Here is a 23,217-nt window from a genome sequence, read left to right on the forward strand (position 1 = left end):
GTATGGGTGATTGTAAAGAGGAATCCTCACAAGGGCATGGTGTTAAATTTTTTGACCAGTCATTTGTGTCTGGAAAAGTGGCCAGTCTAAAGAAAGTACCAGTTCTCAATCATGTTAACAACATTCTACTGTAGCTGGACCACTTAGATGATAAGTACAACTGAATGCCCGGGCCCTGCAATAGATATTGGTGTTGGATGACAGCAGGGCACAAGTCGTAAAAAAAGAAGTGGGGGGACGCTGTCACCGGAAGTGACGTCAAGACAGGAAGTGACGTCACGGAAGGTGCCGAGCTCCTCGTCCCAGAGAGGCTAAAGAGTGAAGTCCAGCTGTTTGACAGGTGGGACGGCGTCCCCCCGGTAAAATATGTGGGGGGACGCCGTCCACCCGCGTGGTACCCCGACTCGAGCCCTGGATGACAGACACCTTCTTTCCCTCTGCCTGCCAGTGTTTATCTTCCAGATACTCAAAGCAGGCCTCCTTCAGTGCTTTTCTAGAAATAGTGGATAAAGTAGACGGGTCATTGTAGAGCTCAGGGTGGCCAATGTCTGTTAGAAAAGCTTTTACATATCTTAACCACTGGATGTGTTTTGCGCCGTGGTGTTTAACACAGTCCTGAATAATGGCCCTATTAAACTCAGTTTCAGTAGATGACCATACTTTATGCCACAACAAAACTGGGGAAGTCTTTACCAGATCTGATATATGGAGCAAGGCAAGCTACTTGTGACATACATAAGTGGAGGTAGATTTTGGGACGGCTAACAAGTATCTCAGAATTTTTTTTTCACATGTTTGAATTTCTGAGCAGTCAGCAGCCCCCCAAATGCCCGCCCCATATATGGCAGTTGACACGCATTTTGCCTTATATATATCCAACAAGATGCGTACCGGCCTTCCCCCCCAGTTTGTTTGCGAACTGTTTTACAGCTCCAATGGCCCGGCAAAAAGCCATTTTCCTTGAAGCTGCAGCTGTAGACCCATGTACCTTTTTTATTAAAAACAATCCCTAAATATGAAAATGTATTCGTAACACCTATCTTTGACTTTTTTAAGAAAATGTTACAAGGTACATTCTTTTTAGATGAGCAGCACATGGTAAAGGTTTTCCCGATATTAATCTTTAAACCTCTCGCGCCCATGTATTCTGAAAAACTAGTTAGCGCCTTCTGGAGGCTTACTTGGGTCCTTGCCATTATAACAGCATCATCTGCCTACAAAAGTATGGGTACCGCAACACCTTCAACACAGGGGTAATCCAGATCTTGGTCAATTAAAAAAGTTGCCACACTATTTATATTCAGATTAAACAAGCATTTGCAATGCAATAGGTCTCGGATATTGTGAGAGTTTGAGCTATTTTTATTGTAATTGACATTGCCTTTTATTTATGAAACATAAATAAAAGCCATTGTCATTTACAATGCCAATAGGTCAAACTTGCGTAAATGTAAGACCTATTTTTGTTCTTCAGGGAAGGTGAATGTTCACAGATGAAAGGTACAAGCTTCTGGAAATGTCTTGAAAAATCTCTGTTTGGTACAAAACCTAAAATCCAATGAAAACATGCAGCAGCGCATGTCTTGAAAAATCTCCGTTTGGTACAAAACCTAAAATCCAATGAAAACCTGCAGCAGCGCATTGCCTGGACACGGGGTTGTAGCAAGGGCGCTGTGGGTTCCTAATTCAAGGGAAACATCCTCTTATTTGCTAGGGAAAGAAGCTATAAGTGGAGTGTAGTGATCTACTCAGAACCCTGACCCTGGTGTCACTGCACCTGCTGCACTATTCACACATACACTCTCAAGGTAGACCACGGTTTCCACAGCTGAGTTAAAACACCTGGACCGGCCTGAAGCATCTTAAGGCGCGCGCACTGAGCGCCCTGGCTCTGGATCCGGTGAGTGTGCACGTGAAGGGTCGGGTGGAGTACGTCACCTCTATATTTATTTATTTATTTATTTATTTTAGCGATTTGTAGAGCGCCTGGTGACCCGGAGGCATCCCCGCGCTATAACATTTGTGGAGACCAGAGGAGAAAAGGAGGGGACTTTATTTTGGGAATAGCAGCGTTTTCAGTTTTTTCCTGAAAATCAGATGACTGGGTTCCAGCCGCAGGGGGCGGGGAAGTGAATTCCACCCGGAAGATGCTTTAACAGAAAAGCGTCGGCCGCCGGTACGAGTCTTCCTGTATCTGGGGACGTTGGCCAGATGCTCATTATCCGAGCGAAGGGACCTGGGGGCCATGTAAGGGGTAACCAGGTCTCTCAGAATAGCAGGGCCAAGACCATTAAACAGTTTGTGTGCAGTGCACAGGGCCTTGAATTCGACCCTTTGACGTATTGGAAGCCAGTGGAGGGCCTTAATTGCTGGTTTGGCTGATACTCTGGAAGGGAGGTTCATAAGTAACCGGGCGGCTGCGTTCTGCGTGCGCTGGAGTTTAGCCATGGTAGCTTCTGGAGCTCCCAGATATACCATGTTGCTGTAGTCCAGCCGCGCAAGGATCAGACCTTGGACCAGGAGTTTCCTGGATAGGGTCGGAAGTATTGGGAGGATCCTGCGGATAGAGCGCATGAGACCAAAACAGGTACCTGCTGTTTTGGATGCTTGGGTTTTCATCGACAGCTCGGGTTCTAGCCAGACTCCTAAGGTCTTAATTTCTTGTTTCGGGGTGGGAATTTCCCCGAACACGTCTGGCCAGACCGATGGGGGGATGGTGGTCCATTGCTTGCCCAGAAGCATGACTTCAGTCTTTGACCCGTTTAGTTTGAGCGATGACTCGCACATCCAGTTGTGAATTTCCTTGAGGCAGTTCGGCAAATTGTCTGGATAGTTGTCCAGTTGGGAGAGTGAGACGACCAGTTGCGTGTCGTCCGCGTAGCTCACTATTTTGATCCCGAAGGGGGTGACCACGTCTTCGAGAGGGGCCATGTAAGCATTAAATAGAGTGGGGCTTAGTGATGACCCCTGGGGGACTCCGCTTGTGACGGGGAGGGTGGCAGAGTGGAAGTTGCCGTCCCATACCTGGAACGAGCGCCCTGAGAGGAAGGATTCTATCCACGTGAGCGCCGAACCTGCGATCCCTGCCGCAGCCAGCCGATGGAGTAAGACACGATGGTTAACTGTGTCGAAGGCTGCGCTGAGATCCAGGAGGATCACTGCCACTGACCCTCCTGAATCCAGAATGCACCTTGCCTCCTCGATGACGGCGAGAAGGGCGGTGTCTGTGCCATGGCCCGGGCGAAACCCAGTTTGGGACTGCCGTAAGAGGTTATTTGCTTCTAGAAACTGTGACAGTTGCCCATTGACCAGTTTCTCGGCCATTTTGCTGATGCAAGGGAGGAGTGAAATTGGCCGGTAGTTCGCCATGTCGGCCGGGTCCAGCTGGGTTTTTTTTAGGAGTGCCTTAACTACTGCACTCTTCCAGCTGGGGGGGATCAAGCCTTGAGAGAGCGAGATGTTTATAAGCTCCGTAATCGTAGGCACGATGACAGGGGCTACTGTTTTAAGGAATCTGATGGGGGCGGGATCCAAAGGGGAACCGCTTTTCATTTTGGCCATGGTTGTGTCAACCTCGTTCCGTGTTACTGCCCTAAAAGCAGTCAGCTGAGGAAGCAAGCTGATTCCTGTGCGGTTGGTGGATGCCTCATTGTCCATGTGGTTCGGCAGACAGGGAGGGGGAAGGGAAACTAGAATGCGGGCGATTTTAGCGTTAAAGTAGGTAGCCAGTTCGTTACTTCTGTCTGCCGGGGGTGAGTTGGAGGAGGGTGGAGCTGGTATTTTCAATAGCTCTTTGGCAATGAGAAAGGATTCCCTTGCCGAGTTGGTGGAGTTTTTTATTCTCGTATCATAGTGAGAGGCTTTAGTGAGTTTCAGGGTTGATTTATAGATTCTCACCGACCTCTGATAGGCTTCCTTGCTGGTGTGCTGCCAGTCTTTCCTCCATAGAGCAGTGAACACACGAGCAGTGCACGTGCAAAGCAAAGACAACTCGAATGTTAATCAAGTTCACAGTTCTCTGGCACCTTATGTTAAGGGGCTCACACCATTATGCGTTAGGCCACTGGTGCCAGTGAAAGCAGTTTTCACCATAAACACACCACACTGAATATTTGCCAGACAGCCATAAATCAGACTCTGTTATGACAGAGTGGATACCGTCAAACGGTGATGACAGGAGCAGTCACTATTTCTAATTCAAGCAATGCAGACGAAGTTCCGAAGCCTGCCGCAGCGTCTACATCACTGCAGGCGCAGCCCGGGGTGATACCCTCTGTATCTATCGATTTCCCGCCTACCTGCAGCACAGACACCGAACCCCTCCGAGACAGCAGCGACGGATCAACATGACAGACAGACAGCCACCAGGCAGCGCAGCGGGCGAAGCGCCTGCGGTGTATAACCTGCAGCTTCGAATCATAAGTGTAGAGTTGACTCTGCATTTCATCCATCTAAGCTCGCCAGAAAGAGTGCCGCTGAGTGGGATAATATTATAACTTTGTAGTGAAGGGCTGAGAGTGATCATTTCCTGGTGGGCGACCAGTGTCTGCAAATCTCACTCAGTGGCTGTGACTCTGTCCCCAAATTTAAAAAACTGGTGGCTTTTTCCATATAAAAGTGATTTTCAGGGCAGGGTGGAATTCAGAACTTAAAGGGCGAACATTTCGGGGTGGCCGAGCCCCCGACCCCGCTTCCCACCCTTCGGTCCTGTTGAAATCGTGTCTCGGAGGGGTGGGCGTTCGCTGACACAGGCCGTCTATTTGTTCGAGGCCTCCGACTTTAGGAGGAACTGCACGGACTGCAGGTGTTCTTCCCAGTAGCGGCCACTGCCCAAAATAAAGCTTTCCCGAGCGCCTCCGTTTCCTTCCATGCAGCGAGCGGCGCTGCTTCGGGCCGCACCCTGTGAGTGCGCCCTCCTCGACCCTCCATTGTGCAGGTAGCTCCCGGCCTCTTCCTTCGGGACAGGTCAGCCCGGAGCCCAGCCATCGGAAGCAGCCGGCACCGCCTGCCCGCGAGCGCTCCTCCCTTCCTATGGGGGCCACCGAGGAGCTTCACACCGAGCGAGGGACAGCCCTTAGACAAGACAGAGTGACAGCCCTTAGAATGGCCGCCTATAGGAAGCATTCACTGCCCGTCGTTTAGAACGACTTTCAAGAAAATACCGCGGCCTTGTGGCTAAATTGCCGGATTTTGGATTGAAAGTTGTAGTCTCTGATGCCTGCTTCCACGTAGAAGCGAAAGCGTGTAATTTGGGCAAATTGCTTTTTTTCACATATTCCCTTTCTCACGTGCGTTCACGCTCCAAATGTCCGTGTTTCCATCTGTGCTACAATTTGGGTGGAGCAACTTTGGAAAGGCTGAACAGAACTACTACAGTTTGACCGTATTGGTCAGTCCGGGAGCACACACTTGGGATTCGCTTTGCAGTGTTGCGCTAGAGACAATACAATACTCAACACTAACCAGGCTTCATGAGGAAAACCGTGGTACTGGCACAAATCTTGAAACTCCTCCCTCTCCCCCCTCCCCTCGCCTGACCCCCCCTACCACCAAGGGTCACCACATAACCTGCCTAGCACGTATATTTTGTTTGTACACTTTCATTAGCACACCTACATACACAAACAAGGTGTGACGGACTCCAGTGTTATAGCACGTACGGACAGGTACAGCTTCTGCCAGGTCGCACTATGACGTATTTACGGCTCAAGTTGCTACAAAGTTGAAGTATTGGTACACCCTTTTTGATAATAAATGATGCGTGAAAAGGGGTTTGTGATAGTTCTCTAACTTTTTCCACACACTGTTTCAGCCAGAATGTGTAAGGTATGTGCTTCATATGTGGCACATAATGCGATCTGCGATATGAGTACTTCGTATGTAGCATGCCATAAGTTACGTTCTTAGAACCTATAGAGCGCATTCACAGCAGCCAGTCAGGTGTGTGGGTGCAACATCTGCCCCGCCCCTCTGTAGATATATGAAAATAAGAATATAACGCGACTAATCAAGAAAGTGCTTTACATTCCCATAAAACTGATTTACCGTGCCCTCTACTCCAGTCTGATCACTGTATAATTCCCTGACGAAGTACCATTCTAAGGACATAAAAATGCAGGAGTGATGTCACATACAATAACTAACAAGCTGAGCCGAGGGGGCAGCCCGTCGGCGGACGCCCAGCCCAAACAGTCATAGCGTGTGAAAAGATGAGATCGCAGCTGCTTCTTTAAATTTGCATCGCACTTTCACTTTAAGTAAATTAAGTAAAAGCGCGATGCAAAAATAAACACGCAGCTGCCCTTCGACTGGAAAAACATAGTGCCGACATTACTAACATGCAGACGGACGACAAAAAAAAAACCTGCCTGTTTATCAGCGCCGCGCGCTGGTATGCAGACTCCCCCTGCATTCCAGAGAGGCGCGCGACGCGATCCGCTCTTCATTGCCATGCTGTGGAGACAAGACCTGGCCGCGCGCACAACGTTATCCTATGGAAAAACGCTGCGCGCGGCCAGGTCTTGTCTCACTTCGGCATTCTCAGATTATGCCGGCCACTTTCATTAAAGAGTCTAGTAGTGATATTGGCCTGTAACACTTAGGATCACTTCGATCTCCCTTTTTAAATATTGGCACCACAATCGCCTCCTGCCAGGTCGATGGAAATCCATTTTTATTACAGCTGTTGAGTACATTCGTCAAGAGGGATGCCCAAAGGGAGATATTGGCCGTATAAATGTCTAACGGTACTCCGTCTGGTCCCAGAGCTTCATTTGAGGAGCTTTCTGTAATAGCTAATTCTACTTCCGCTGAGGAAAATGCTATTTCCAGAGGGAATAATCCCTGGGTATCAGGCTCCTCAATTGTCTGGTGGCCAAGACATTCTGAGCTAACTAATCTTTCTTGTATAGTTCAGAAAAATGGTTTACCCATACGGCCTCCTCTATTGCTATCTCGATTGTGTCCGTTTTCCTTTCAACGAAAAAGGGAGCATTTAAGGCCTTCCAGAAAGCGGTATTGTCTCTCAATGCACACGCCTTATGGAGAGCTTCCCAGGGATCCTCTTTTAATTCTAGTTTTCTCTTCTTTTCTGCAGCTTTATAACCTAATCTAGCTGACTTTGTATCTGGAATGTTTTTGGGTGTTTTTTTTAAGAGTTGACATTAAAAAAGTGTGCGCTTTGCTACTCTGAATTAAACCAACCTTCAATCTTAAGTCTCTCGCCTTCCTTTGACCTGCGTGTTAATTGGTTACAAATTTGACCTGTTATTTTTTTAAAGGCAGGTACAACCAGTACTGAACTAACCTCTTCCGCAAGACAGGTCATAAAATCGTTTAAATTGCCTGATATTAAAGTATGCAGAAAGGTGTCTGAGTCCACTTTATTCCATTTTATGGAGTAACCATTAACTCTAGACAGTGCAATCCCATGGCGATAAATATTTTCAGCCACGTCTATGTTCTGGGGATTGTCCGCCCCAAAGCTAAAAGATGAAGAAATTGGGAAATGATCGCTCATTGCGTTGTCCTCCGTTTTAAAACTCAGAACACAGCGATGATAACTTGTTACTAGTGTAAAATCAATCACTGACCTGAGACCCCGCCCATTAAAGGTTGGTTGAAAGGCCACCTGATGGGTACAAAACTCATTTACAAATCCTAAATCCCATTCATAAATCAAGTTATTAAAAATATTCCCAATCTTTGAATGCTCAAAGTGGGTACAGGGATCTCCCTTAAAATTGATCAGCCCGCATGTGCCAAGCTCACTGTGAGGGCATAGGTGGCAGTTAAAATCGTCAGTCAAAATGACACACATCTCTTGTTGCCCCAGATCCTGTTGAGTATGGAGGATGTTATTTAGGTCCTTAAGGACCTTATCTGCGTCATCCTTTGGGATGTTATTATATAGGTTAATCAGGAGGACCTGTTGTTTTCCTCCCACCTTAAGTAGGAGTAGCTGGTAGTAATCTCCCCCAGTACATAGAGTTTTTGCTACCTCGTTCAACATATTTGATATAAAAATACAAAGACCACCTGAACTCCTGCCCCATCTAGTCTGTTTCGCTGCTGTGAAGAATGTGCGATAGCCACTTTTATATGTATCTCCTTTTTTTCCCAACATTCCTGTAAACAAATGACGTCAACATTTTCTACAAATGACAGGAATGTGGGGTTATTAACTTTGCTGGATAGTCCCGCTATGTTCCAAGACAAGAGGGTTAAATTTCCCCCTGCCACGACCTGCATGGGGCTACCGTTATCCTGAGATTTAGGTTCTGGAAGTTGTCCATGATCCCCCAACCCATCACTTAAGACCGTTGGGCAGTGAGCCCTATTGCCCGGGTCTTCGTGTGCAAGGATAGTTCCAGTACAATCATTGAGTGCCTTCCCCTTTACTGAAGGACAATCGGTAGTGAAGTTATCTACCCCGTTATCCGGATTTTGCTCAAGCGATGGATTGATTATGGGATGGGCGGCCCTACTTAAAGGTGTATTTGTATTAGTTTGCCCCCCCCCCTCCTGCATTCATCTATGCTCCCTAATCTTGTTTCCAGTCAGTCCACCATCTCAAGACAACTGAACCTATTAGTGGTGGGAATCCCCCTCCAGTTTTCCATGTGTAAAGGGTTCCTATTGAGGAGGAGCTACGCTAGCAACCAAGATGGCCGCGTAAGCTCCCGGCTCCGCCGACCTCCGCCAGTAGCTCGTAAATCCTGGTATTAATCCTGAATTCGCACCGGACTCCCGGGTGACTGAGATGTTCCTGAATCTAAATGTGCAATCCCGAGATTTCCATCTTCTCGAATGATGAAGATACGCCGTGTTTTCATTCTCGGCCTAACCCAGCGTGGAAGCCGGGACCTCGATTTCTAACCCATCCGGGTTGGAGTTGAACAACATCGGCCGAGGGACTTGGGCGGCGTCCGATCTCCCGAAGTGGAGAATATCCTGACTGATTTGGATGGCGATACTGTGGTCGGTTGATTCCGAGGATACAGCGGCGTGACGCACCGGTTGCTGTGGTCGGGGGTCCGTTGCCCGTAGGCTCTGCTAGGCTCCCGGGGTCGATGGGCTTGGATCCTCGCTGGCGGCGAAGGTGTCGATATTGCGAAATTGAGAGCGCCTGCTGTTGCCATCGGCCCCACCTGTGCCTGTTACCCCGGGGTAGTCGACCTCCGGGGTTCAAGACCTGCTCTGTCGCTTCGCGAGAGGGGATGGAGCGGGTGGAATGTACGCCGTCGCTGCAGATCGTAATGGCCGCCATTGGGGCGCTCCACTCTCAGGTCACCGCCATCATCCAGAAAATGGACGTAACAGTTGACAATATCTGCCTGAGACCGGACTACGACCCCTCGATAGGTTTGAAACAAGCTGTTTTACCCGCGGAGCAGGTTATGCCTGAGACTGAGGGCCCCGTGCGGAAGCCAGATTTGGTGTTTTCTGTCGGCTCCCAAATAACAGCTAGCAAACCTGGGACTACCATAAGCTCCTCATGCGCAAGGACGATACCGCCCAAGATGAACATAGACGATCTTATACGCCATAATAAGTTCCTCAGTGACTATCGGAGTGATTCATCATCCTTTTCCTCCCAGTTGGCTCAACCACGTTCTTGTGTCTTCTCTTTGGTGGACAGTTATCTCCGTTTGACTTGTGGACTTCGAGTACTAATATCTTGGTTTCGATCCTACCGTACTGACTTTGACTTTTTGGAACGTTTTGATTCTTCTATTGAGATGGCAGTTTGAGTGGAGAGGGCTCGCACGAAAAATCGGAGTGGCCAGGGTTGAATTCGATTGTCTGGGTTTGATAAAATGGCTTCATTTGATACGGGACTTGTAGCCTATACTGATGTGGGAGTCGGGTGGTTATCACAAACTCCCCCGGTTGGCTTGTAATTGTAGCTTTATATTGTCTTGATTATATTTAGGGGTGGTTTGCTTCTGGCGGGGGGTAAGGGAGACCGGGGGCCTGTCTGATATCTCCTCCTCCACTCTTTTCCTTCTTTTAGGTTTAGCTCTTGGGCGACAGGCACGCTGCTAGTGGGGTTAGGCCGTAGCCATTGCGGGGGTGCAGGGTGGGAGGTTTGAGGTTTTTTTTTGTTGTTGTTTTTGTTTAGTTCTATGGGCTTTTTCTTTTCCCTTTTTTCTCCCTTTTTTACGAGAGGTGGGTTGTTTATCCTGAATCGATTTTTCTCTCTTATCTGGGTGTCTACTCCGGTCTTAATTATCCTGAATCATGGGTGGACGGGTCCTGCAGACTGCAGCTTAACAAGGTTGTTGATTATACTGTCTCTCCTTTTTCATATGCTTATCGACGTTGACGTCTTATACTCCTGTGTATTGATTTCTCTGCATTGGCCTATTCACCTACATACGGTTGTAATGTATTCTATAGTATGGCACCTGATATTTGTAATATTTCCTCTTGTTTCTCTTCAATAAAAAGAATTTTTTTTAAAAAAGGGTTCCTATTTGGATATCCTCCCCACTCTTGGTATCCTGCATTTCCCACATTACCCCAATGTCCTCCATGATTAAAGCCTTGAAAGTTCCTGAATGGGTAGAAGTATGAAAGCCGTCTAGTTTCTATCCCTGCTTCACTAGTTTGTGTGCTCCATGTGCCGATATAATCAACCGTACGACAGTCCTCAAAATTAACCAGCACACAATCCCCATTTATTGATTTCCTCTCGTGTCCTACCCATGGCGCCCTGCGCACCATTAAGATCTTACTTGACATATTTGGTGGTAGGGGGCGATTTATGTTCAGCCAATGGAATACTTTATTTTTCAAAGACCCAAGTTGGTTCCTCGACTAACTCTTCCAGTTTCGGTATCCTTGTCAGGACTACTACATAAGGACTCGCCTCTGGGGGCAAGTTCACAGCAAATCTGCCCTCAGTAGCCCCCCTTCCCCCATGTTTTTTATGGTGAACAACGGGGGTAATAGATGGATTCTCCTCCCTCCCAGGTTGCTGAGTTTGGCCAGGGGGTCTATCAGCTACTTTCTTCTCAATTGCAGTTACAGGGTTAGAGATTACTTTTTTCGCTGGTGTTAGAAGTTTTTTAGTTGGTAGTCCTGCTTGACCAGCCTTAGGGGGTTTAATATTGGGTATTTTTTTTGCCCCAGGATTCACCGGATTCTTAATCAGATTGTGCAATTCATTAAGCTGTTTTTCAATATTTACTAATCTAATTTCGAGCGGTGCGAGGAGGGTTTTAAATAATTTCCCCATATTAGCTAAAAATTGACCCTTGGAATCCTCCTTAGTTTCCTCATCTGTGCTTATAAAAGCCTCCGTTCCACTAGGGTCCGAAACCATATTTACTGCTTCTATTGTCAATCGTTCGTGCCCTTTCTTACTAGGCTGTTCTTGGCCCATCCCCTGTTTATTGGGTGTGTTATGAGTGCCCTTGGATTTAGCTACTTTGGATTTTTTTGCCCTTGGGATAGTCATGTTAAAATTAATGTTTTTGTTTTTAGGATTTGCGCCCTCCCTCCTTTCCCTAGATAAGCTGGTGTTTATTTCTTCTTGTGAGCACTCCGAAATGAGTGACTGGGTTTTTTCCAGGTCTGTATCTTAATTCAACGATGAGTCTAATAGGGAAAGCGAGGTTAATTGATTTCCCCCAAGCGGCATACTATGCACCTCCGCATTAACCTCTAAGAGGGCTACTCCCTTTGTCGGTTCAGGGGTACGAGCCGCCGCAAGGTGCCCCATAGATGACCTCTTAGCAAAAGCTAAGTCTTGGGACACTCTGCGTTCCATTAGGCTGATACCCTGATCGATTACTGAATTTGCCCGTATTATGAAGTTATCTAAGGTCCCTGTTAATTTGGCTCCCTCTGCAGCAGTTTTGCTCCTGCTACCTCGAGTAGACATAATTATTGGTTAGCGTAATATATATCCACAGTTCAAATATAATTGAATAATGTCACGCAAGCATACATACAATTTAGTCTGTTGTAAGCTAAGGAGGCGAAAGAGAGAGGGCCCGGTCCGATCTCACCCGGTCTCTAACAGGCTCAAACGGGCCCGCCCTTGGCCTGGGCTTCGCCCGGCGCGCGCCCGCGTGACGCGGGCAATGGGTGTTACTTAATAGGGACCGGATGAGGGAAACAAAGAAAAGGGCGGGAAGAGTCCCAGCTGCACCCAATGGCCCGGCGCTAGGGCTGCTGGATCTCGCAGTGCCGCCGCGCCTCTCCCGATGTCAGCTACACTTTCCCAATTCCTGGTCAAAGAAACAGGTTGGTGGCAAGATTAAAAAGGCAATAGATCCTGTCCCAGTCACGGCAAACAGCAAAACCGCTGCGAGCGGCTCCCGCGAAACGGGGGCCGCGAGCAGTTATGTACTGCAGACAAGGGCGGGAAGAGTCCCAGCTGCACCCAATGGTCCGGCGCTAGGGCTGCTGGGTCTCGCACTCCCGCCGCGCCTCTCCCGATGTCAGCCACACATTCCCAATTCCTGGTCAAAGAAACAGGTTGGTGACAAGATTAAAAAGGCAATAGGTCCTGGTCCCAGTCACGGCAAACAGCAAAACCGCTGCGAGCGGCTCCCGCAAAGTGGGGCCCGCGAGCAGTTATGTACTGCAGGCAAGAAAGGGCGGGAAGAGTCCCAGCTGCACCCAATGGTCCGGCGCTAGGGCTGCTGGATCTCGCAGTCCCGCCGCGCCTCTCCCGATGTCAGCTACACTTTCCCAATTCCTGGTCAAAGAAACAGGTTGGTGGCAAGATTAAAAAGGCAATAGGTCCTGGTCCCAGTCACGGCAAACAGCAAAACCGCTGCGAGCGGCACCCAATATAAAAAAAAAGAATGCAGGTATGATTAAAAGAACAGCAAAATACATGTCCTGCTGAATTTTTGCCTGTGATTGCCAGATTAGATTGATAATCAGTCCATAAAAGTATTCAACGTTCTGTATTAGGAACCTGAAAGGTTCATTCCTATCCAGTTCTCTCAACGGATGCCAGGTTGGAAAACTATTTCAGCCAAATAACAAAAGTGAAATCTGGGTCCCCGAAAAATGCATGCCCCCTACGAATTCAAACAATCGCTTTTTGCCTGCTTCTCAGAAATCGTTTAATCACTCATGAACCATTCTCTTATGCAAGGACGTATCCCTCAATCGTTTAAAGAAGCCATGGTAATCCAACTACAAAAAAAACCTGGCGAGGACCCGCAGCTGCTAAAAAAAGACTACAGACCAATCTCCCTTCTCCCCTACCTCCCAGCTAAGATCTTATAGGCTCATGTAGCAAAACACCTAAGCTCATTTTTAGAGGAGACTAAATATCTTGACCCTCACCAGGCAGGCTTCCGCCCCTCTCACTCGACCGAATCGGTCATCCTCTCGGTTGTAGACAACATGAGAGGCAAAGTAGACTATGGTAGTACTCATACATTGGTTCTATTAGACCTATCTACGGCATTTGACACAGTGGATCATAGGATTCTGATCGATCAAAGCAGCAGGCTTAAAAGGGACTGCCCAAGATTGGATGAAATCCTCCCTTAAAGACCATACCCAGTCAGTCCGTCTTGTTCCTTACTGCTCAGCTAAAGTTTATTTGAACTGCAGAGTACCCCAGGGCTCTTCTCTATCCCACCATCTCTTCAGTCTATATATCCATCCCTTGATAAACAGTCTCCAGCAGAAGAAGGTGAAAATATACAATTTCGCTGATGACATGCAGTTGATCCTTACCATTGATGATACATCAGACTCAACTGAATTTTTTTAGAACACCTGGTTATATATCAGAGACTGGATGAATATCAATCAGTTAAAACTTAACTCTGATAAGTTAGAGATTGTCATAACTAAAAACAAGATTAGCCACTTAAATCCTGCTTATTGGCCAACAGCGATGGGCTCTCCCTCAACTACAAAGACAACCTTAAAAAGTCTAGGCATTCAAATTGATGAGAATCTGTCCATGAAACCCAAGATAAGTACTGTAACGTCCTCCTGTTTCTTCCACATCAGGAAAATTAGGAAAATCAGGAAATTCTGCTTAATGGAAGCAACTATCAAAATCCTCGTTGTACTAGTCATATCAAGAATTGACTATGCAAACGCCCTCTACCTGGAACTCTCTAAAGGCCTATACCGTAGATTTCAAATGGCGCAAAATCCAGCATTGTCTTCCAACAACCGAGACACTGCCATATTAAGCCACTGATGAAGAAGCTACACTGACTCCCGGGGGCTCAACGGACCATATTTAAAACAAGCTGTAATATCTTCAAATCACTCAACAACAAAAGTCCAAAGTACATATTTGCAAGAATCCAGAGCTATATCCCGAAGTGCAATCTCATGTCAGCCCAAATGAATCTCTTAATGGTGCCGAGATTTAAATGAAAGAGATTGGGAGGAACAAGCTTTTGAGTTGGATGTATGTCAGTACAACGCGATCTTTTAGATCGCGGTACTTGACATCGCAGATTTTACAACGCAAGTCGTTACAACGACTTGCGTTGGAGGGCGCGGATTTAGGAATTTTATATTCCAACACCAGTCCCCGTAACAGTAGGGAAGGTGTTGGAATATAAAATTATATAAAATTACAACATTCCTTATCCCACAGCGCCATCCTGCGCAAGTCGTAGTAACGACTTGCGTTGTAATAGCTGCGTGGAAAAGGTCGTGCGGTGTGAACACAGCGTTGTAAACGACGTTTCCCTTTTGAGTTCTATGTCCCCAAGTCTGGAATACTCACCCAATTGTAATCTGAGTAGCAGAAATTGATATGTGTTTTAGAAGGATGCTGAAAACATGGCTATTGTCACAAGCATAAAGCTAAGAACCTTACCGAATGATGGCCTCGTAACCCAGTGCCAAGAAACCTGTTAGTGAATGTGTGCCATATAAATTGAATATAACATAACATGTCAGACAGCAGGCCTACACGGGATCACTGAATTGAAACTACCTACCTCTACCATGCACAGAAACGTGCATGCTTTCTTGTAGAACCTTGCGTATGTGTTTCTCGTCTCAGAACAAATGGCCAACTCTGTCCCATTTTTGAATAGTAGACACCCCCTTTCAAGATGGTGCCTCTTCCTTCCAGAAAACTGGCCTAGCATCACATCAGCTTAAAAAGAGATAACCTATGACTAGCTTCCTGTACATTGCTGTTTTCCTCACGCCCACCCATCCTTTCATAAAAAAGTTTAGACAGGTGGTGAGTTTTGCTTCTGGGAGTTGTGACTCCTTTGTAATTCCCTCGCTGTGTTTCTTTCAGCACCATGCTACCTTAAAACCTCTGATTTAAACATGTTTAATGAAATATTTTGGAGAGTTTTAAATGAATGATCTTTGTTAGTAGAGCATGAGCAAATAAAGGAACGGCTGCATTAATTGTAACGGTGGACTCAACATTCTGCGTGCTTAAGTAGCATCATTTCATGGAAGGACTAGGACTTAACAGAACCTCTTCTTTTGTTTATTTTTTCAGAAACAAATTGGAGAAAGAAAAAAAAGCCCTTGAGTCTAGAGTTTCAAACTATGGTAAGGTATCACAACCTAAAGGATTTGGGGTTCTTTGGGAGGCATGGTTTTAGATTTGCTGAAGGATTACCGTATTTTAAACCAATTTTTTTGTTATTATCATGATGACTAAAAATTGGTCTCTGAACTATTGTTTGGATGAGTCATTTTGCGATCTGATACAACAGTAACCACTCAACTTTTAATGAAGTCCTGATCCAGGAAATCACCATGAACTTTTAAAAATCAATGAGAGGGGACTGAAAATTCAAGGATCCAGTAGGGGGCTGGAAAGGCAATATGGCAAACCGTGTGTGTCTGGCACAAAAGGAAAGTTACTTACCTTCAGTAACGGCTTATCTGGTAGAGACATAATCTAGCTGCAGATTCCTTACCCAGGCGTCAGACTGGATCTGGAAGATTTTTCTTCGAACAATACCCCTGAGCGCCGGTGGGTGGCGTTAGTCGGATCTGCCTGACTTCATCAGCGCTAGTAGTGACGTCCGTGTCCCCAGTGAAGGCGCCACCTTGTTATGCTCACATCAGTTAATTTTCATAACTTTCCACGCCAGTAATGCGGAACCATGGTGTTTTGAAAAAACTAGGGCCATGAAAGAGAGCACCTTAGACCCTAGAAACTTGTCCGCAATGTGGGTTTGTTGGGTGGGTCGATAAGAAATCTACAGCAAGATTGTCTCTACCAGATAAGGTGTTCCCGAAGGTAAGTAACTTGACCATCTGGCAGAGACATCTAGCCACAGATTTCTTACCTTTGAATAGATACTCAAGCAATACCATCCCCAGTGGAGGGCTGCGGACAAGTTCTAAACTAAGAAGTTCTGCAGTACCAAATGGGTAAAGTGGTCATCCCTGCGGACCTGACTGTCCAGGCAGTAGTGTTTGTTGAACATGTGCAGAGGCGCCCACGTCGCTGTCTGGCGTATATCCAGTAATAGGACTCCACGTGCTAGTGCAAAGCTCTCTGGGGTAGGGTAGGTGGTGAGGAAGTTTGGGTCACCTGGGGCAGGGCGGTGGTGGTGGGCAAATGCCTTATTCACAGGATCCCCTGTGCTGGGCTTGGACCAGGTTCCAGTAGGATGTCCGTGACAGCTTGATTAAACAGGGGTAAAGGTTCAGAGGGGGAAACTCCCAGATGTAGCACCTCCGTAAAGATGTTAGTCTTGACCGCCACAGAAGGAAGCTGAAGGCCAAGGACCTCAGCTGCCCTTTGCACCACCATAGCATAAAATGCTCCATCCTTCTTAGCCACAGCAAGGGGAGAAGGCATGCTAGTATCTGGAGAAATATTTAGTACACTGGCCTAACCCAGCAGTCCATTTCCTCATCAGGCTGTTCTTCTTTAGGACCCCTCCCAATCTTTTCCCTATCCTAGCCCCTCAGAATTAGGCTCCGGAAAGGACTGTAGGTCCCGTCAGCGCCGGAATCTGCATCGGGCGACACGTTACTGGCTCCGAGTCATCGAGGTTAAAAATAGGGATTTCACTGCCGGTGGGCGCTGGTGACGTCGAGAGCATAGGCATCGGGCACGGCATCTGGGAAGGTCACTGTTGATACTACCGGCACCAGTATGGATCTATGTCTGGATCCCTGGGGGTGGGGAGGGTATCGGCACTGGGGCTGGAGTTTATAGGTGACGCGGGCATCCCTATCGGCGCTGACCATGGCAATGATGCACGCGAAGCCAACCGATGCCACCTACCAGTGCTCAGGGGTATTGCTCGTACAAAAATCTTAGATCCAGTCTGACACCTGGTAAATTCAAAGCTGAGGAATCTTCAGCTAGATGTCTCGATTAGCTCACATTTGTAAGGGCCTGATTTAGATCTCGGGCAGACGGGTTACTCTGTCACAATGGTGACGGTCTGCCGAAATATAAGGCCCATTATATCCTATGGAATGTATATTTCAGCGGACTGGATATCCATTACCGTTGTTACGGAGTAACCCATCTGCCGAGATCTAAATCAGGCCCTTGGTGTTCTTTTGGAGGTAGAGGATTTTTTTATAAACACTAGACCTAAATTGAAATTAGATACAGGAAACAAATGGAATGAATAGGGTTACCTGTTTTCAGTGGGGTTTTTTTGTGGATTCCAATGCTGTTTTCCATCTTTATACACCCACTGCAAACAAAAAAGCTGTATTTTTTGCACGGTTTACAAAACCTACTGCTTTTGTTGGAGCATGTATTTTTCAAGTATAGCAGAGAAAATCCACAATATATTCTTTTCCTCCATTGACAGTGTGTACAGTGGAATTCTGGAAGGCTCTGTCCTTCCATGTTATTTTATGGATCTGTCTATCCTCCTCTCACACATGTACTCTCTCAGAAATAAGAAGGCCGAAGCATGCACCTGCCACACTGTCAACCTAGGGACTAAAGGATAGTTTGCTGTTGACATTTACACTCAGGTTGTGTGTGACTGTGACAGGGGTGTGGGGTGCAGGGGAGAGAAGGAGCAGAGTTGGATCAAAAAGCCACCCCAGGATGGCGTGGGGGGGGGGGTGCTAGGGACTTTAAGTGGGCTTTTCTGGTGTTTATATGTTTAAACTCAGTAGTCTAGTAATGTGTTCTCTGTGTCTGATTGAGTTTCTGTTAGGCAAACTTGGATGAGTTACACATTTAAAATGGGGGTGAAATATATGACCCTGGTTATCTAGGTTCAGCTACTGCTACTCATAAGAAAAATTATTTATCCGACTCTCAAAAATATCTTTCCAGAACATTACTATTTTTTCCGGTGTCTGTCTAGGTTTTCCTTGAGCGCGCTTTTAAAATGATAGTTGCTCAGAAAGTGCATGACGCCAAGACACCCGTTGATGCCAAAATGTAGTTGCACCAAAGCAGCCACCAGTTGTTCGGACAGCCTCTTACACCAAGACCATTCAGGACACTGACCTATTCGTTCCTGCTGCTACCATACAAGCCAACCTCCTTGCATTTCTGGCTCAGTTTCTATATTTGTGTGTCTTTATGTTAAGTATAGCAATATTTTTTTATTTTAAATGTTCTATTTGATAAAAAAAATCACCTATCATGAAACATCTAGGAAGATCCTATGTGAATACTGCTCTAATATCGCTTAACTTGTGCTCTGTGGTGAAATGTCAGAGATGTAGACTTTTCGGGTCGGATTCACAAAGTTCAACTAACCGGTCTGTGTAAGTTTACTCTTTTTCGGTTTTCACAAAACTGCAATTTAATAGTAACTTTCTGACTGCAGAGACTCCGCAGTTAGGGCAGAGTTCTCTGCCCATAAAAAGATCAGCCTATCTTATCCTTTTATGTGCGGATTTCTCTGCCCTGACTGCTGTTTCACTTACACAGATGTGTAAGTTTATCTTTGTGAATTAATCCCGTTTTAGCAAGATATGGTTTTTGTACAAAATAGATCATTTACTGAAGTTTGGTAACCCAAAGCCAAGATTGAAGAAAAAAGAAACGGGCTTTGTGTGGCACATAGTAGCCCAGTTCTTATAAAAAATAAAGCACTTGAGCGACAGACAAAACCACTCTGGGCTAGACGAAGGCTTCAGTGGAGCGCGTGAAAAGGGGTTTGCATTGTTGTCCATTGGTGATGGATTTAAGCTGCCAGAGCCCAATGGAGAGAAGAGAGGCTGATATTGGCTGGTTAAAATTGAAGGTCCTCTGCCCCCCACGAAGTTGTGAAATCAATAAATAAAAAGCTTTGTAAGTTGTAATTAATATTGCTATACTTTGTTGAGTCTCTTGTCTTCTTACCCCATATGATGTAACGCTGTAATAGCCACGCTTGTGAAAGTAAGCGGATGCATTTGCAGTTAGTCACCTTTGATGGCAGCATTACATTTTGCTCCTGGTATGGCTTATGTGTGTGTGTGCGCATGTTGGATGTATTTTATCCTCTGCAGTAATTAACTGGCTCTTGAACTGGTATCTTGTTTCCCTTTGTTTTCCAGAAAAAGAGTTGAAAGCGCTTCGTCATGAAAATCGGAAGAACATGATGCTTTCGGTGGCCATCTTTCTCCTCATCTTTGTAATCTACAATTGGTGGACCATTTAACTTTGCAATGTTTCCTAAGGCTGGACACGTCTTGATGTCATCCATGCTCTTTGGCGTTGTCCTGCAGGTGATAATGGTCTCTTCTCCCTATGGTGAGAGATTTCCATGGAATCAGGGACGTTTTTAAACTGTAACATCAATAGATGGCATATAGCAGGCCAAAGGCGTCTCCTTGGAGGATCCTGTGAGAGGCAGCAAAATAAAAAATGCAAAAGTGAATCTCAAACCCTATTGTTTGAATAGGGCCTGCACCATGTGTATTCCTCCCACCTTCCCTGCCCACCAGTGCTTTTCCTGGTTCTGGTGGAGAAAGCTAATTTGACCCAAAGATGATTTACACTTGCTATGAACACTACACTTTGCGTTATGAGCCTTGGCACCAAACGATTGGTGCTGACTTGTTTGAAGACAGCTGGTCATCCTCACAGTCTCCTGGTAGGAGCCAATAGCCTACATTTAGGAATCTCGGTGCTAAAATGCTAAGATATATCCGCTATATCTCTTTTGTGGATCCTGTGAAATGATGCCAGTTTTAACTGGTGGCAGAAGAAGGAGCATCTCAGAGTTGCTATCAAGGGTCTTTGCTGAAGATCAAGGAAGGTGGATGTCCATACCTTTGAGCAATGTGCGTTATTGGAGTTCTCCCAGAGAGCTTTTTCACCACTGCCTGCACCCTTTCCACACTGCAAGCCCATGGTGTTGTGGATAGTGCAAGAAAGAAGGGCTCCTGCTTTGAAAGCCTGTCCGGCTGCTTTATTTGTTATCAATAGAGACATTCAGAAGCTGCATGGTTTGTGATGCATTCATGGCAAGGTGAGGGATGGGGACTGCTTCTCAAGCACCCATCCACCACGAGGCAGCGGAGGGAACCAGCACTGGGGTTACCATTATGAGTGCCTCTGTGAACTGTGGTCCTTTCTCGCAGAGGTCCCAGGTGCAGAATACTCCAGTGTGAAGCTTAGGTAAATGATGTGTTGCTGCTACTTGGTAGTTTTCAGGAGTTCATCGGGTAGAGCCTATGGTTTCTCTGGTGAAAGCGATGATGGAAACCCATCAGGAGTTCAAGTACAATGACCCACAACTCGAGCAGCCTGGAGGAGAAGCAGTTTGTGATCCTTATTCATGCCAGAGATGGTCTTCATTTGGATGCCTCGTGCTCATGGTCATAATGCAAATATTACTCCTCCTTAACATGGCTCGCGACCGTGTGCAACACCCATGTCTTTTGGCAAATGTTCTAGATTGTGACTAATGAATGTGACATTAGAAACCAAGGATGCACACTGTCCTCTCACTTGCAGAGAGCTGCAAAATGTAGATACTGAAGCACTATGTGGAAAAGAACAGGAGTGCCTTGAGGGAACTTTTGTGTCCTCGATACCCTCATGAAGAGATACAAAGGTGTGGCCAGATGGCTCACCAGAAGACACGTGTGATAAGGTATAGCAGACACCATTTCAGCTCTGTGGTTTATGCCGTCGTTGATATTTTGCACATTAGTGAGGCTCCGATGCACAATAGGGCCTTTGGACCATGTGACAGGTGGCACTGTGTTGTTGGTGTTAAAAGTGATACTTCAGTTGAACTTCGAAAGGAGGATAAAACATTGGTTTGGTATTTAGAATACTTAGGGTGTATCATAGATGATGTCGAAACATTCCAATTCTCCCATTTTTCATGAAGACTAAAATACTAGAGTCCTTACACAGTAATACTTTTTTGCTTTCTTCTGTGCTGTGTGTTGCATTAAAGGCTGCGCTATTCTCTCTGCCAGGTACAACAACCAACCATCATTTTCAGACCTCATTTCCCACCATGCCATCTTTCTTCTCTCCAAGTTCTTAACTGTACTACTCTCATTGTGCATAGCATGATTAAAAAATAAACAAGGAGAAGCAGCCTGCAAATAGGACTACAGTGGCTGATTTGCATAGTCCCATGAAGAAGGTCCTGGAATGTAATCTACTACAAGGCTGCAAATAGGACTACAGTGGTTGATATGCATAGCCCAATGACAAAGGTCCTGGAAAACAAAACTACATTGCTTGAGATGCATACTCCTATGGTCCTGGAATGTACTCTACCACAAGTTACGCCCATTTCGATCAACCAAAGGCACAGAGTTCCACCGAATAACTGTGATAATGCCCATGTTCTTATAGTGCATCTTGCATTCCTAAAAGTAGCCCTACAGTAAGTTACCAGAGCGAAGTTCTTCATTGGAAAAGGCAATATTTTTCTGATCTGCTGCGCCTCGTTAGTGCACAAGCCATGTTTCATCACCAACAAGTCATCATTGTGCCATGGCCTCGATTTTAAACAACAAAACACTACACACCCCAAGAGGTGCTCTGTTACTTTGCAGTTCCCAAATGCAGGATATATTCTTTGAAGCCTACTATCTGTATTCAGTGTTCGGCTAGTGTGCTTTCCTTCATTTAAACCTTGAACTTCTTCAGCCGTCAAGACCGGTGTCAAGTTCTTATGTTTTGTAGAATAAATGTATTTTTTAAATAGTGATTTTTCTTATACTAATAAGGAGTTTCTTTCGATTGCAAACAATGCTGGGCGGAACATAATCAAACACCGTGTTAAGGAGTCTGCAGTATTTGGAAGAGAAGAGGGTAATCAGTGAGAGAGTTCAATTGTATAAAATATTGTGATATTAGTAGTTCCACATTTACCCCGGAGAGGTCCCAGGAGAAAGGTTAATAGTTTTCCCTGATGTGATGGTAGTGAGGCTGTTCAGGACTGTGCTCTAGAAGCCACAATTCATAATATTGAAGAATTGGGGTGGGGAGGGGGGGCACTTCTTCCGACATCCCTACCAGACAGAGAGACCGCAAAACATTAATTACTGATAAACACGTTGCCATCTTAAGGTATATTGCTACAACCCACCAGCTGCTCTGAAGAAGATGCTGGGTATGCTGGGTTTACTGGGCGGAAAATCAGGCGCGGGCAGAGGGGAGATGCAAGAAGGGGATCCAACACCCAGAATTGTAAACCTGTTAAGATTCTAATGAATAAATGTGTCCCCTAATATGCATCTCCAAGGCCTAAATGTTTTTGGAGCTGCTTCCAGCAAGTCCAACTGTTGTGTAGTTCCTAGGAATCCCCAGGACCTGCGTGTTTTGGCTAACCTTAACTGAGGGCTTGATGTCCAAATCGACTCCGGACACAGGATATGTCAGCCATTAGACCAGCTAGCTCTACATTGCCACTATCACCCCCTGTATTCTACACTGGTGTAGATAGTTACTGGCAACCACTGAACATGACAATCTTGATTCCTCAGGGATCGTGGAAAATAGTACAGTACTTTGTCACTCAGTCACTCGTGCTTGCTTATTCTCAAAAAATACACAGGGTGGCTGTAGGAACTGGGGTCACCAGTTCCCCGGGGGTAGCCTGGCACGAGCAGGTAGGCACCCGAAAGCTTAGGTGTTAAGTGACTACATAGCACACACATCCACTGAGACAATAAAACGCACGCAATAAAACGCAATGACTGAGACCACACCAGTGAGTTTGATTTAAAACAATATGCTTTTATCTAAGATCAAGGTTAGGGTAATCAAAAATCACAGTATCAATTACTCATCAAAGCATTTCATCAGAGGGGAGTAAAGGGAGCAGTTCAATATCC

The 23,217-nt window shown here is 46.1% G+C and overlaps 1 protein-coding gene across 1 annotated transcript in view; it reads left to right on the forward strand.

Annotated features, from left to right (window-relative positions):
• CCDC167 (coiled-coil domain containing 167) overlaps positions 1–22,088 on the forward strand; it is a 28,581-nt gene extending 6,493 nt beyond the window's left edge. Inside the window, exons 3-4 of the mRNA XM_078647372.1 lie at positions 15,473–15,525; positions 19,465–22,088. Coding sequence (XP_078503498.1) covers positions 15,473–15,525; positions 19,465–19,568 — 157 coding nt within the window. The 3' untranslated portion in view covers positions 19,569–22,088. The remainder of the gene's footprint in view (positions 1–15,472; positions 15,526–19,464) is intronic.
• The last annotated feature ends 1,129 nt before the right edge of the window (positions 22,089–23,217 follow it).

Source organism: Lissotriton helveticus, chromosome 6, assembly GCF_964261635.1.
Source record: "Lissotriton helveticus chromosome 6, aLisHel1.1, whole genome shotgun sequence".
Lineage (NCBI taxonomy): Eukaryota > Metazoa > Chordata > Amphibia > Caudata > Salamandridae > Lissotriton > Lissotriton helveticus.